The 16,568-nt window shown below is 33.5% G+C and overlaps 1 protein-coding gene across 1 annotated transcript in view; it reads right to left on the bottom strand.

Moving 5' to 3' along the window:
* HOMER1 (homer scaffolding protein 1) overlaps positions 1–16,568 on the bottom strand; it is a 112,397-nt gene that overhangs the window by 48,577 nt on the left and 47,252 nt on the right. Inside the window, exons 3-5 of the mRNA XM_004678177.2 lie at positions 16,051–16,182; positions 12,481–12,573; positions 2,571–2,710 (exon numbers count right to left, since the gene is read on the bottom strand). Of these exons, the coding sequence (XP_004678234.1) occupies positions 2,571–2,710; positions 12,481–12,573; positions 16,051–16,182 (365 nt within the window). The remainder of the gene's footprint in view (positions 1–2,570; positions 2,711–12,480; positions 12,574–16,050; positions 16,183–16,568) is intronic.

Below are 16,568 nucleotides of genomic sequence, written 5' to 3'. Positions count from 1 at the left end.
ATAGCACTTCACAAAGGAAAACTGAGCAGCCTGTACGTTTTAAAATTTAGCTCAGCAGTATAATTAAAAATCAATGAGAAAATAATTCAAGGTAGTCCTATAATACCACTGAATTAGATAGAATATAAAAAGTTGTTTAGCTTATTAAATGTTTTATAAAAGTTCAAAAGTATTTGAAAAAAGAATGGAGAAAGTTAAATATTGTGGGATTTGTTTACAAATAGTACAAAAGTAGAAGAGTGAGTGGAGATAGAAATGAAACAAGTCTGGCCATTTTTTTATTAACTATTGAAACCAGTGATGTGTGCATGGGAGTTCACTATAGTGTTCTCTCTTTTATATGTATCTGAAAACTTGTATTTATATGTTAAAGTATAACAGAAAATCTTGCACACTGCTTTAAAGTTAAGTAATTCTGTAAAAAAAAAACAGCTTAAGGAAAAAAAAGAATGAACTTAACCATATTACTAAAATTTTTAGGAACAAATGAAAACCAGGGTCTTCTTTTGGTTAACAATTGAACTAATGTGATTTAAGAATAAAATTTTAAGAGTACAAAATGGCTTTGAAAAGGAGATGAGATTGAGTATATTGTTACCTACCTTTCTATTTTTTAAAAAACACAGGCATTCTAATTATTTTGCTCCTTATTTAACAGTAAAATGGAAAACCTCTGAGGTCTAATCCTGATATTTTGAGATTCTAACATTAGTTATAAAATATTCAGTTTTTTATCTCAGAAAGAAATATTGACTTCAGGAAAGGAACTGGTAAATAATAACTAATGATTAGTGTAAAATCCAAACAAGTTCAGGGAATGTGTCTTCTAAAGTCCTATAACTAATATATTTTTAAATTATAAAATAACTATATAATTATGCAATACCTTTAGCATAATTAAAAGCTCAAACTGATCTGTTCAGTTTTATTTTTGAACTATAATACTTCTCCATGGCTAATCTATACATTCTAGTGTAAGAAAAGCTATACTTTCAAACTGAAGCAATGACACTGATTACACTCCCAAGAATGGAGAAAATCAATAAAAGACAACCAATTTCCATTAAGAACTCTAAATACTAAGGATTAGCAAAACAATAAACATTCAGAAATAGCCAGGTGCATAAAGTAAGCTAGGAATAGTTTTTATAAATAATAAATATAGTAATTCTAAATACTACCATATTAATACACATGGCTTATTTAAGTGTTACCCAAATAAATCAAAGTTTATACTTATGTCCAGTGCAGCTAATTCTATTAAATGGCTGTATTAAATGCAATAAAAAGAAACATTCCTTTACTCAACATAAATGTTTTTCTAAACTTACATTCTTCAATTGCAATTGTATACTTTAAAAACTTGCATGTTTTATAAATCAATGTGACCCTATCATCTTCAAATCTACAATGTTCATTGTATATTCTTTCTCCTAAGTCTAAAAGAGAATATGCTTCTACGGTAAGATAAAATATGATCTGCATGATAATTCCAAGATGATCTACTCTTTTATGCAAATTTATTATATTTTTTAAAACAACTCAGGTTAGCCTCATAGTTTGTCACATCCATTTAAAATTTTTTTTTAATTTCTCTTCTTTCATAGCCCCAACCATTATGCTATTCAATGTTAGTCTCTGTGTTTAATTTTATGCCCTAATGTTCAACAAATTCAATCAAAATTAAAATTCTCATGAAAGAGAGTTTGGATTTGCTCAATTCACAATTCTTCCAAATATGCTAAAGAATTATTTTTTAAAAACTAGTATCTAACAGACACATAACAAGGCAAAATTGTTTTCATAACTCTAACAAACTACCTAGACAAAAGTTTCCAAATACGGATAAAAACTAACTATAAGACAATGACTGCTAGGGAATTGTTTACATTTGAAAACTGCAGTTTCACAGACCTCCTTATATACTAAAACTGTCATAATATTGTCAATAATTAATGAAGTTGGTTTGGAACATGTTTAGCATAACTTTTATCTTTTTAAATCATTAAATTCTTTTAAAATTCAGAAGCATGTGAAGATTTACCTCTTGTTGGTATGGGAAAATAAATCTGATGCTAACATACACATGTGCATACTAAAAGTTACCCTAAAAACTTGTTTCTTTCTGTGAAATCATATGGTAAGATTACCTTTAAAATTACAGTAAAGTTTAATTTTAGAGCAGGAAGCTTATTACGAAAAAAGTGTATAATCTTCAAAAACATTTATGAAAGTAGAAATCAGGTTGGCAAAAGGGGCCTCTTAAGGGACTGTGTTAAAAAGTGAGTAGAAGAGATTTATAATAAATTTTGTTTCACTGAAAAATTATTTGTACTAGAGTTAGATCAGTAGCCCTTTTTCTACAAAGGTAAAGAAAATGTTAACTTTAGTACACCCAGGCAGCTATAAAAATTATTACTTATTAAAACTTTTCTGAGGTTAACAGAATAGTTTAAAAAAAAATTGACCTGGAATATTCACCCAGGATTGAAACTGCAATTTATCTGAACCCAAGAAAATTTCATATTTACACAATTTACTTAATCATGATGGTTGAATTGAATCTGTACCTATGTGAAAATGGCAATGCGTTCTGAGTTGGTTCAGCCCTTGGTTCTGAGTTCTGTGTCACATCAGGTGTTCGTTCATCATCTGTTCCATTGATACTTTCTGGTGTTAAAGGTGACTGAAGATCTCCGCCTGCTGATTCCTTTAAAAAAAAAAAAGTGAAAGGTGAAAAAGTATTTCACTTTTGTATACACTTAAGATACTAGACCATCTTAAAATTAAAACTGGCTCCATTGTAGACTTACTTATGAACCATATTTCAATTGAAATTCAAGTCACAAATTTAAAATTGGAAGAAGAAATGTCTTTGGTCCAACTTGAGAGGCAATCTTAAAGCAAAGCAATTCATAAAAAAAAAAAAAGACTAACGGAAACAATACAATTTAAATATATAAACAATAACACAATTTAGAAATGTAGCTTCAAAGATCTGGGCAAAAAAATAATTAGCCAGAATAAAACAAATTTAAGTAATTACTTGACAAGAAAATGAAGATGGCACAAAAACAGCTGATATGATTTTAATTTGGAGGGTAAAAAAGCAAAGGGTAAAATGTCATCTTTAAAATTTGTTTTTACCTGCCCTACATTTCATTCTTATAGCTATTTTAAAAAGTTACCAGAAATACCTCTATATCATACCATGCATGATGACATAGTATAGTTCAGCTTTTCTTTCTGCTACTCATAATAGAATGATTTTTCTTCATATTTCTTATCTTGTTTCTACTTTTTGTCTATCAGTTACATTTAACTTATTTCTCTGGAAAATAAATGACATTTAAATGAAGCTCAAACTGAAAATTAGTCTAGTGACGGTCATCTTTAAATTTTCCAAATTTGAAATTAGTTATCAGAATAAAGAGTGATAAGCCTGTTAGCCAGGGGATGCTCTAGAGCCAGACAGTTAAAGAGCAGCTTGGTGGACCATTTGTATCTCTGAACAACAGAACTTTACAACCACAACATCAGGCTGTGGTAGAGAAGACAATAAAAACATCAATGTCCAACGAGGGAGTGCACAGGTATAGTCACAATGTCCCAAATTGAAAGAAAGCAAAATTTCCTCAAAAAAGAATATGTGTAATACAGGAAAATGCTTATAATCAGAAAAAAAAAAGGCATGAAAATGTAAAAGGATATCTAGGTCATGATAATTTACAGACAATACTAAAAATATGCACTTGAAATGTGCTACAAAGAAAAATGTAAACCTGTGGCAAGATTTTCTTTTGGAGGGGGATTTCTGGTTTTATACTGTTGTTTGTATTTAAATATTCTGGCCCTCCCTTGTGGCGCAGCAGGTTAAAGCGCAGCACTGAGAAGCTAAATCCACTTCCGCATGAGTTCGATTCCCACCTGCCCCGGAGGTGACCACATCAAAATTAAGGAGAGCATGGCAGAGCTCTCCTGACCAGCCCGCTGCTCCCCTCAGCAGTGTACCTCGTCGATCTGCCTGTTCTGCTCCCCACTCTGTCTCTGGTGAATCCTCTCACCCTCCGCATCTCTGGCCTGTACCCCAGTTCTATATGAATAAATAAATCTTTTAAAAAATATATTTTAACTAATAGTACTATAATGCTATAAATTATACAAGCTATTAAAGACCAAAAGGCTACTTTCCTGATTCTATATTATTACTTTATTTAACTATTTTCCAATTATAAATGGAACCACCATATTGAACTTTTAAAAATTTCACTGGTACTGTTATCCTAAATCCTCTGCTTCCATTGACACTCAATCCATGAATAAAGTGTATAGTAATATAAAGTTGTTTTGCAAAAATGTCAACTCCAAATGACTATTTCTAGATCTTAGTTATAGACTTTATCAGGTAGGCAGAAAAAGTTTAAGCAGTGAGAAAGAAACCATGAACTTATTATTTTGCGTTCAAAAAATCAGTGCCATTTTTCAAGAAAGTCCAAACCAAACTAAAATAATCAAGGCCAGCTGTCCATTCTGCTAAAGAGTAGTTGGCCAAGATTTGATCCAGTGGAAATAATAACAGACCACAAATAACCTTATTAACTTGAAACAGCATAAACAGCATTAGAAATTAATGTTTATAGATTTGGTAGAATTGGTTGACTAGAGTTCGAGGGACAAAAGTAAATTAGGATTAAAAGAGAAGAGGAAGAATGGTTTCATATTTGTTTCTACTACCTTCTGGGAGTAGGGGAAGAAGGTTATGGGGAAGCCACAATGTTGATGCTACTGAAAAATGTTCTCTGAGGTGAGTAAAGAAGAATGGGTGGGGGTGGGGGAAGGGTTGGTGAGGAAAGGAATAAAGGTTGCAACAAATCCAAAGTTTAAGTGCAGCAACTTTTTCTTCAGGAAAGGTGAATACCAGCTACATTAACAAAGACATACTTAATTATCCAAGATCATTACCTCTAAAATGGAAACAAAACAAAACAAAACTCAAAGCATGATTTTCTAAAAGTAGATCTAAAAACAACAAAATTAGTATTTGCTCATGAGAACAAGTAAGGTTCAACAATATTAAGGGCAGAAGAGGAAAATGAAACCCCTTTGCCCTCCAACTACCCCACAGGTAGCCAAAAATATTCTGTGAAACCTTTGAGAAAATTTATATATGTAAAAACAGCACAGTGAAACTTATTTTTAAAAATTTCAAGCAGGTAGTTCTTTTAAAAATATTACAACTTATGTAATTTCCTCTATTTATCCTTTAAAAAACCTGTACCTTACATAAAATTTATGTACTTTATTTCTTTAAATCAAACATTAAATAAAAAACTTAGATGCATATTAGACTGAATTTTTGAAAAAGAAAATTTCTCTAATAAACTTATATATATGTATATGAACAATATAGCTATTAAAAACAAAATATCAGAATATAACATATAAATAAAAAGAGACTTAATAAACTGCTATCATCTTCACAATCTCATTTTGAGAAAATATAACCACAAACTCCTCACCATACCAAAACAAATAATACAAAAAAGAAATATTACAGTCAAATGGAAGAAAAATATTTTTTTATATTAAAATCTGAAAGTGTATCAAGGAAACCAAAACTAACAGATGTGACCATATTATTGAAAAGAAACTTGAGCACAGATGTTAAGATTCAGTAACACTTAAGAATTCTATCTACCCATTTGTGAAGTGGCAAGAAAACCAAGGGGGGAACCCAGGAAATAGTCAGAATCACACATAAAAAAGCTATGATCTTGGCCCTAACACTAGCTAAGTCTTCAGCACGGTCTCCCCAACCTACTCTCTGGTGCACTGGGTGGGGTTGTGGGGTGAAGTGGCAGCATTACCTTTCCCTACCTATAGGTTTCCCCTAAATCCAAAAGGGCTAAAATTAAAATTCCTATTAGGTTCATCCCTTCTGCTTAAGTAAAACAGGACTCTTCTCATTATTATTTAATAAACACTCATGGAATACTCATTCTATTTCAGTCTTTTATATTTAAATGAAGATGAGGAAGCACCTAGTGACTGGGCAGTAGCTGGTGGTCTTGAGTTTTCATAGTATGGAATGGAATGAAATGCTAGACAATCACAGAAAAGGTTACATAAAGAAAGATGAGATCCAAATCAAATGTCTATTGTTGTAAATCATTCCTTACAGTTGGTCACCAAGAAATCTCATAGAAGTTCTGTGTAATCTGGCTCTTCCATATCTATGTAAAGTATACAGGTTGAGTGTTGTTAAGGGCTGGTTAATCTCCACTCTCATATTTTTGTACCTACCAACTGCATTAAATGCTTACCAACAGTCAGCTATCTTTGTCCAGAACATGTTTATACCAACTGTATTTATATAATTATATAGCCGAATCAAATGTTACATAAATTAATAAAATTTGAATATAAAATTGAGTGGTTATTTTAATGAAAACTAATACAAATGCTTTAATACAACTAGAAGATAAATGACTAAAATTATTTTTTAATCCATGACTGAATTATTTATATATAATATACTATTATGTAACATGGTACCGTATTAGAAAATGCATAAAAAATCTTTTAAATATCATACTCAATTATTATATGGTTTATGTAAGAAAGATAACATGGAATTTCAAACAACACATTCATATTCAAAGAAAAGGTGTCAGGTTTAAAATATTGGTGGATAAGTGAAACACTGAATTTTAACTTATGGCTGCAGTGGTGACCTGCTAATAGCTATCAGGTAAACCCAACAGAGAAAAGGATAAACATTCCACTGGGCTAAGTAGCAGGATTAGAAATACTGATCTCCACAGTCCTTACTTTGAACAGCAAATAGTAAGAACTAGAGAACTGCAGTGAACCTTTCATGAGGTTGTAAAGTTATCTTTTTGCTCTGTTTCAATAAAAGCCAATTATTAAATGATGCTTACCAAGTATAATACTAATTTATAGGCATTCATGAATTCTAATGCTATATGTATGGGCTATATATAAATAATAGTTCAGGGTACTAACAACTGGTGATGCAATTACCTTTCAGGAGAGCCAAATGACACACTTGGTAAAGGAAATCTAAAAACATTTGCTATTTATTGAATTTACAATGTCCACAGAAATCAAACAATTTAAACCTCTAATTGTATAGATCCAAAAACTACTACCCACACTTATCATCTGACTTTCACAGAATAAAATAATTACTCATTGAGAACTTAATCACTTAAAAAGTTAGTGCCTCATTTGAATAAATACAATTCATCATAAAGATAAAAAAATTTTTAAATTATGTTACTTTTTTAAAGATTTATTTATTTATGCATACAAGAACAGGGGTACAGGCCAGATGTCCAGGAGACAAGAAGATTCACTAGAGACAGTGGGGAGCAGAACAGGCAGATGGACTGAAGTACACTGCTGAGGGGAACAGCAGGTGGCTAGAAGAGGTCCGCTGTGCCATGTGGGTCACCTCCCTGGCTGGGATTGAACTCACTTGTTCTGCAGTGGCTGCGGAGGCTTCACTGTGCTGTGCTTTAACCCACTGTACCACCAAGGAGGACCCCAAAATTATGTTATGAAATGAAAAGTTTGCCCTTTATACATACACACATATATATATAACCTACTTTTTCTATAACGTGAATTCTAAAAAATCTTGAGGGAAAAGCTATACATATTTAGTATAAATCAAGAGAGCTACTACAGTTTTCTTAATACTCTAAGAATTTGACAATTTTAAATGGAAAAAACTGCAATTCTTGTTTAGTTATAAACACTAATGGAATAAATAGACTTTACTCAGATTAAGTCTTCATTAACTAACAACTAAAAAATTTTTTTCCGGCCCTCCCTGGTGGCGCAGCGGGTTAAAGCGCAGCACTGAGAATCTGAAGCCACTTCCGCATGAGTTCGATTCCCGCCTGCCCCGGAGGAGACCACATGGCGAGCCAGACTTCTCCTGACCCGCCCGCTGCTCCCCTCAGCAGTGTACTTCGTCAATCTGCCTGTTCTGCTCCCCACTCTGTCTCTGGTGAAGCCTCTCACCGTCCCTGAGCCTCTGGCCTGTACCCCAGTTCTGTATGAATAAATAAATAAATCTTTAAAAAAAAAAAAAAAAATTTTTTCCTTAAATTCAAATTAAAAAAATTAGATACTCAGCTTAACTGTATCCCTTTTTTTCTTCAGTGCACATTCTGAAGAAAGTATCTAAAATAATTTCTGAAATTCAGTATTTTTTACTATGAACTATAGGAGAATTTCATATTTAAAGTCAAATTTTACATAAAATTGACTATTTAAAGGATTCCCATGGAAACAACAGAATGCAAGTTGTTTGAGAAAAATGTCTATTAAAAAAGGAAATGAATAGTTTACATGTGATTCAATTTATTCCTACAGATGTTACTCTGATTAAGACAACATTATGATATTCTGACATGACCATACATTTACATAGTATACAACTTTAGTTCAAGAGTCTAAGAATGAGGAGGTGGCTAAGTTTGCTCTAAATGCCAGACCCTTTTCATCACAAGCCTCTACAGAAGTGAAAGGGCACTGCTTCTGAAAGTGTCATTCCAGTTTAGCAGCAGACATATCTGGCTACTTGCTAGAAATGCACTTTTTATCAGGCCCCATTTTCAGCCCTATTAAATCCCAAGTCAGCAGTTTGTGTCTTAACAAGTCTTCCAGGGCATTCTATACAGGATTAATTCAACAAAAGTATCTATATTTCTCTAAATAGCATATCAAATACTAAGACAAGGCTTTCCACCATCATTTTCACCATTACAATCACACCACCACCAATAGCTGTTAATATAACTAAACATTTACAATATAATAGCACTTTGTATATTCAGAATAGCCCTACAAGGACATATTGCTCATTCCCATTGCATAGATTAAAAAAAAAAGGTAATTCCCCTAAGTTAAAAAAAAAAGGGGGGTTAGAAACCAGATTCAAATTTAGACTCTAGAGGGTATATAATTGCCATTATCTTATAACACTGTAATTAGTCATGTCATAATGACATTGCTATTGTCACATTCATTTCTCCCAACAATCCTGTAACTAATGTAACACTCACATTACAGATGTATAAAAAGACATAGGTAGGCAGTTTCCTAAAGAGCACATATTGATAGCAAAAGTTCATTAGACTCGAAAGTCTTAACCAGTCTGTTAAACCTCCTCAAATAAAAACAAAAGTTATGATCAACTGAGTGTCTACCTTTATCAATGATCCAGTAGTCTCTGGACCTCTTTTGTAGAACATCTGAGAATATTCTATTCTTCAGGCAGTATGTTAAATTAACAGATTGTGTAAAACCAGTGACAAGTTTCACTTTCTGGCTGAGTAGGATTATAGTACTAAGTGGTCATACATTACAAACTGAAATAGAAATACTGATGATGTGTAGAAAATTGTCACAAAAAAATGGTAAAGGGAGGAAAAAGAAAAATAATTTTTTTCTGGTTCTTTTACATCAACAATTGAAACTATTTTGAGAAGTTAAACTATTTTGAGATGTATAGGTATACTGAGGAACTTAAGGTATTTCTTTATTATTTATATTTCATAGCATTTCCCAAATATAATTATCTTTGATATATTCCTTTGATGAAAACAAATGCTTAAAGACATTCCTTTCACTAAAAAGAAAACTCAGCAACAATCTGTAATAATTCATGGCTATTTAATAAAAAAAAAAAAAGCTATGACTAGAGAAACAGGAAATAAGTACACTGGTGAAGTGTAATCCATTACAGTTTTATTGGAGTCCTCTAAGTATTCTCTTACAGAATGTGCTACAGCATCCTCCTGTAATACTCTAATACTCCAATCATTTACCTCAAGAATTAGTGCTTCCAAGTTGTATTGATACTAAATTTTAAGTAGGCTTTTTTTTTTTTAAAGATTTATTTATTTGGCCCTCCCTGGTGGCGCAGCGGGTTAAAGCGCTGCACTGGAAAGCTTAAGCCACTTCCGCATGAGTTCGATACCCGCCTGCCCCGGAGGAGATCCACATGGCGAGGCAGACCTCCTGACCACCCGCTGCTCCCCTCAGCAGTGTACTTACTTGATCTGCCTGTTCTGCCCCCCAACTCTGTCCCTGGTGAATCCTCTCACCCTCTGCATCTCTGGCCTGTACCTCAGTTCTGATGAATAAATAAATAAATCTTTAAAAAAAAAGATTTATTTATTTATGCTTACAGAACTAGAGAACATGCCAGAGGTGTGGTAGGTAAGAGGTTCACCAGACACAGAGTGGGGAGCAGAACAGGCAGATCTACTGAAATACACCGCTGAGTGGGGCAGTGGGTGGGTCCGGAGAGGTCTGCCACACCATGTGGGTCACCTCCCTGGCCAGGGATCGAACTCATGCGGAAGTGGCTTTGGAGAGCTTCATACAGATGTGGTACTTTAACGTGTTGCACCACCACAGAGGGCCCAATTTTAAGAAGGTTTTTATGCGTAAAAGTATCATTATACTATCACAGCATTTAGGGAAGATAGGCTCAAGGTAAGATTCAAAATGATCATGCATGTAACTCCAGGGCACTGCATGTATGGATGAGGTATACTAGCATCTTGGCATCAATCCAGAGTACACCTTAGTCTGTCAGGAAATGCACACTTTGAAAGCATATTTAACAGAGCTCTCCTTTCCTGTAAAAAACAAACCAAACAGAAATCTTTATACCATTATTGTTTACTGAATAATTGTACTAAAGGTGAAGAAGAAGGGTAAAGGGCAAAAAATTTTACAATCATTTGACTGGTCACTAAAGTCCAAGGCAATTCCTATTTATTTCCTGAAGAAGGTTTTTGTTAGTCCATTACTATTGACACTATACTGCAGAGAAACATTTGTAATATCTAATCCTTCCTTCTCATATAAGTTTCAAAAACAATTACTATAGAGAAGAACCCAGCAGAAAACTAAACACTAGTCTTAAGATGACAAGTGAAATAGTGGACCTGTTTCCCTAAAACACATACAGTGTGGTAAACTAATGTTACCTCAAAGAAGTTACAGAAACTAAAAAAATAATTTTAGAAAAAACCTGTTATTAAAAATCTGAAAATAAATGTCATTCTATATAAAGCATACCATCCATGCATACTAAATATTCATAAACACCCTGAAATGTAGCTAATAATTTTATGATATAATTAGCTTCTAATGAAGAAAGGCTATGATGGACAAGTAGCAACTATTAACTCATTTCTTAACTAAGAAAGTTAGTTGTATAAAACCTATATAGCCTTTGGCTCTCAATGCTGAGTACAAAGTAAAATGTCCTGTCACATTTGAATGCACTTTATAATCAGTTGCTAATTTTTAAAATTTTCTGTTCACTATCATTTTTTACATCTTATAAAACCTTTCTGACTAGTCAATATTTAGAGACAGAAGGGACTAAGGTAGGGTGCCTCTGATCAGCAAATGAACCAATCCAGTCATTCCTCCTGTCTGGTCAGTGCAACCCAGGGGGCAATATTCCTTTGCCTTAATCATCCCAGGGGTACATTTCCACCAACAAAGGAACCAGTCCTTGTAGTGTCGAGCCCGATGAAATTACTCAAACTAATCAATCCAACACTGTCTAGCCTACTCTGCATTGCTGTACCAGTGAAAACCCCACACAGGCTCAACCTCAGCTTTCCCTGCACAGGCTCCTCATATAGGCTCTTTCCCTAGTTTTCTGACTCCATACCACCCTGTGGCATCCTATGTAATCTCCAAAGGTGTGCCACAACTCCTGTTGCTAGAATCTGTAAGTATAACAAACTTACGCTTTCCTGACCTTCACCTGTGTGGCTGCATCTCAACTGTCACAAGATACAGGATGTAAACAATAGGCTAATTCATGTTCTTTATACACAATTGTTTTTAAGCTGTATGAAAATTAAAGAATTTAAATTACTAACCTGACTACACCCCCTCCCTCAAGATTCTTCTAGACACTGGTATACAGAGTGGGAAAAAAAAAACCCCTATCTGGCCCTCCCTGGTGGCGCAGCGGGTTAAAGCACAGCACTGAGAATCTGAAGCCACTTCCGCATGAGTTCGATTCCCGCCTGCCGCCTGCCCCGGAGGAGACCACATGGCGAGCCAGACCTCTCCTGACCCGCCCGCTGCTTCCCTCAGCAGTGTACTTCGTCGATCTGCCTGTTCTGCTCCCCACTCTGTCTCTGGTGAAGCCTCTCGCCGCCCCTGAGCCTCTGGCCTGTACCCCAGTTCTGTATGCACAAATAAATAATAAATAAATCTTAAAAAAAAAAAAACAAAAAACCCTATCTTCATGAGTACAGATGAACTGATCAAAGGCAAAGTACATTTCTATATCTAATTTGGAAATAATCTTAATTTTGCTATGCGTCTCCAAGTTTAACTCAGGCATAAAGTACACCATCTAAAATGAACAAGGATCATAAACACTAATAAAAGTTAAATACTCACCTGTGAAGGTGTACTAGTAAGTTCCATCTTTTCTTGTGACTTCTCCTTTGCTAGTCGGGCAGCTTCTTTAAATTCCTGAAACTTTTCTGCAAACTGAATGTATGAAGACTATATACATTAACCAATAAAAATAAGTTACAAAGCCCATTTTAAAAATTATTTTCTGAATAGCAATCTAGTCCTTAAATCAATTATAGGTATATAATAATATTAAAACATGACAGAAAAAAGAAAACTAATACTAAGCATTTGCTTGTATACTATAAAGTATTTTGACAAAATCTCCTTCAAGAATAGCACAGTTCAACCAAGTTAGCATTTGCTGTCAGCAAAGCTTACCTAGATCCCTCTTGGTTGTTCACATACATCCTAATACCACAGTAGAGAGAAACAAGTGAAGGGTGAAATCACTAAAGATGGGTACACCATGTATGTTTATCATGGAGAAAACTGACTCTCTTAAGTTCTAATCTTAAACATCATAATATTTGCTGCATGCTTTTAACTTTACCAAATTATAAACTTTCTTATTGTGTAAGGCACTTTGTCTTCCACAATGCAAACATAGATATTATCACTGTCTGACATTACTTGAATTTCATTTCCAAAGACTCCTAACAGCTAATGTTTAGCAACAGAAAGAAATGACATAATGCCACAAAATCCTTTAGGTCTACTAAGAATTAAAAAGTACTGTACATAAAATGCCAATTCTTAAGCATTTCCAGGAAAATAAAAATGTCATGGACACAAACAGTGTCTGTTTCTGTTTTTTTGTAATGGAAACTACCACTATTCTAAGAAAGATCAAGTTAGGGCTCAAATTAAAAAACCTAAAATCTCTATGTAATCAAAACAACTACTAGCATAGGCAATAAAAATTTGAAATTATAGTTCCCTCCCTAAATCTCATAAGCCAACCCTGATTTCATTTCCATCTTGAGAAGGCAAGGATCATGATTTTCCAACCTGCCTTGGGGATATGGAAGAGTGACTAAATGGAAGAGTGTCTAAATGGGAGAGTATCTAAATTAAAGTTGTCATTATTACTACTTTTACTTCTAACATTAAATAGTATTACCCTACCACCTAGCCCCAAGTATAATTTATAAATCAGGGAACTAAATGTTACTATATTTCTTTTATTGAATAGAATATCTATTGTAAAAAAGAGAAAAAATGTGAATACAGAACTTAAAAGCTCATTCACACTGATGGAAATGAAATAAAAAAACATAATTAAGTTCTTTGTATGTGATTTGAAGTAGCACACAAAGTTTTTTTTAACAAGTAATTAGCATTCCGAAGAACTTAATGTTTAAAATCCTTCTTAATTTCACAAAGACCTACACTGTTGCTAGTTTTCATAGGCTGAGGTTTCCATGATAACCAGATGCAATGTGGTAAGTACTCTAACAATCCAAGCATAGTTGGAATATTCCTCATACATCAAATGTAGGAGACCACACAATTCTTCCAATACTGCTGTTTACTCCTACTTGGAGAGGCCCTAATCTAGAATTGCCTTACACCACTTTCATTTACTTACTTTTTTTTAATAGATAAAGCAAAAAGGAATACTTATTTATGCCTGCTTCATTTCTGTAAGAGCTACAAATTTGTTTGCCCCCACCAGCTTATAAAGCACCAAAATCAGCAGTCAAGGTAGCTGAAAAATAAATTATGGTTCTGTCTCTGTACCAAAACATCCTGAGCAGATTGATGATCATCATGAATTCCTGAAGCCAAGTTCAATGAATAAATGAACTTGACTACAAGAACTAACAGGTTGTTTCATAATAGTCAATTTACTCTCAAAAAAAAATACTAGATTCACTGCCAATAGGTTGGTCAGAAGTACATATTAACATTAAAGAGAAAAAATAAAATTAGTGAAATATAAATCAATCCCCCAAAAAATAGGAGAATGAGGCAGTAAAATTGATAGAATGCAATAAACTATTCCTTTATTGTATTAGATAATTATCCAGTACCTTAAAAAAATGTAAATGTAAATTTTAATCAAGATTACTTAGGTCAAAAAAATCATTTCATACAAGTTTCAGGAATTAATTCATAATTTAGTTCTCGTGTTGTCCAAAAATTCAGCAAATGGGATACAATTATAATTTTAATGTTTTTGCTACAGAATTTAATATGCAATTCCAAATGACAAGTTACTAAACAATCCCAAGAAATAGATCAAGTATTTTCTCAGGGGATTGTTAAAGGAAAGCCAATGAATTGGGTGTCTATGACCTTGTGATGCTGAAATACTTGAATCTAAAACTCAATCCTCAGTCACAATTACAGAGTGTATTGGGAGAATAAGAAAGGTGTTCAGATAGCACTTGTTTTAATCATTTTACAGAGTATAACTTAAAAGCACTAAGGCAAAAGTTAAAATAGTTTAAAATTGAGCTTTAAACTTCAAAAAGAAACCAGGACACTTGAAAACAGTGTTGAGGAATATTTACAATTATAACAAAGTACATTACTTCAAATATTAAACTATCCTACTATGTCAAGTCAATAAATATTATACACGTGTAAGATTTAAAAAATTCATTTTTAATTCCTGAATGCTGTCTATAAAAAACAGCTTAAGGCTTACTATAAATGTGAATGGTGTGTGTCTAAAAGAACCCAATTATCCTACATGTGAACAATTTCAGCTCAAGTCATGCACATTAAAACACATGTAAAGTGCACCAAAGGTAGGGAGGGCTCTCTTTTCTTTTTTATTTAATGCTTCAAAGAGAAAGGTTTTAAGCATAAATCTTTAGGTCTGGTGAGCAAAATATTAAAAGAGACAAAATGCAATACTCATCACCAATTACCTTATTATTCTGAGACTGTTTCCTTAAATGCACTTTCTGTTTGGCAACCATAATAATTGAAGATACTGCTGGTTTAACACAGCATGGTTTTTGCTTATAGGCAGGACAACTGTTTTACTTCTAGTACTTAGCCTGGTAATGCTCTGTGTTTTATTGGATTTTCTTGACACAGTAATTCAGCTGGTCACCCTGTTCTAAGAACTCCTCATTGCTGTTTATAGGATTTCATCCTACTGCAACAGAGAGAGCTCAGAGCAATTGTCACCAAGATAAAGCACAATTTTCCTAAAACACAGTAATTTATGTATATCTGCTGTCATGTCAAAAGTTGAAATCTTTATCACTATCAGCTTGTGTTTTTCACAGTTTAGAAGAGTGTTGTGGCTACATATCTTGCGCAACATCTCCATCTGAGTGTACTAATCCCTGAGTTAAGTCCATTTTTAAGTGATATCCCTCAGGTTAAAAAGTGACCCCCCCCCATTATTTCCTATCATGCACACAATCACACAAACCTTTCTATAACAAAGGGGACTGTTTCTGATGAGGACAGTAAATTTTCCAATTGACAGGGAACCTATGATTTCTCACTTCTTGCTCTAAAGTTGGGCTGAGAAAAATTAAACAAATTTCTCCTATATCTTATGCTCTCCATTTGCTATTATATATTAAAGACAACTGACTACCACTGAAGATGAGGATTCTGTTTAGATCTTAAAGTTTAACTTACTTTTGAAAGATGATGTTCAGAAGAGAATCCCAGTCCATAAACAGTATTTGCCCGGCTATCAGCCCACTGGCCGAACTTCTGAGATGTTTTTGTAAATGTCATGTTTGGGGTGATGGTGCTATTAATTATTGCCTGAAAAATAAAACAAATATGAGTATCAGTCACGTAATAACTGACAGACATTTAAACACACAACCACTTAGTTACATAAAATTTAGAACTGCTGGGGGATTGCAACTGAGATGGAAAAATGCACAAAATGACGTAAAAAATAAACTATTATATATAAAAAAAAATTTAGGACTGCTAATGATCCACAATGTTAAATACAGAAAAATAATTAGAGAAATATTTTATAGTATAGTGACAGTGTGGTAGTAAAGTAATGAACAGTCATAAATTAATAACACTATCAAAAGCTTCCATTTTTACAATCAAAAGGTTTTCTTAAAAAAGATTTAAGTTTTGGCCCTCCCTGGTGGCGCAGCGGGTTAAAGCACTGCACTAAGAAGTTTAAG

The sequence above is a fragment of the Condylura cristata genome, unplaced genomic scaffold (assembly GCF_000260355.1).
Source record: "Condylura cristata isolate star-nosed mole 26May11 unplaced genomic scaffold, ConCri1.0 scaffold00007, whole genome shotgun sequence".
NCBI lineage: Eukaryota > Metazoa > Chordata > Mammalia > Eulipotyphla > Talpidae > Condylura > Condylura cristata.
The sequence above is the reverse complement of the archived record's forward strand: the minus strand, read 5'-3'. Positions and strand labels throughout refer to the sequence as shown.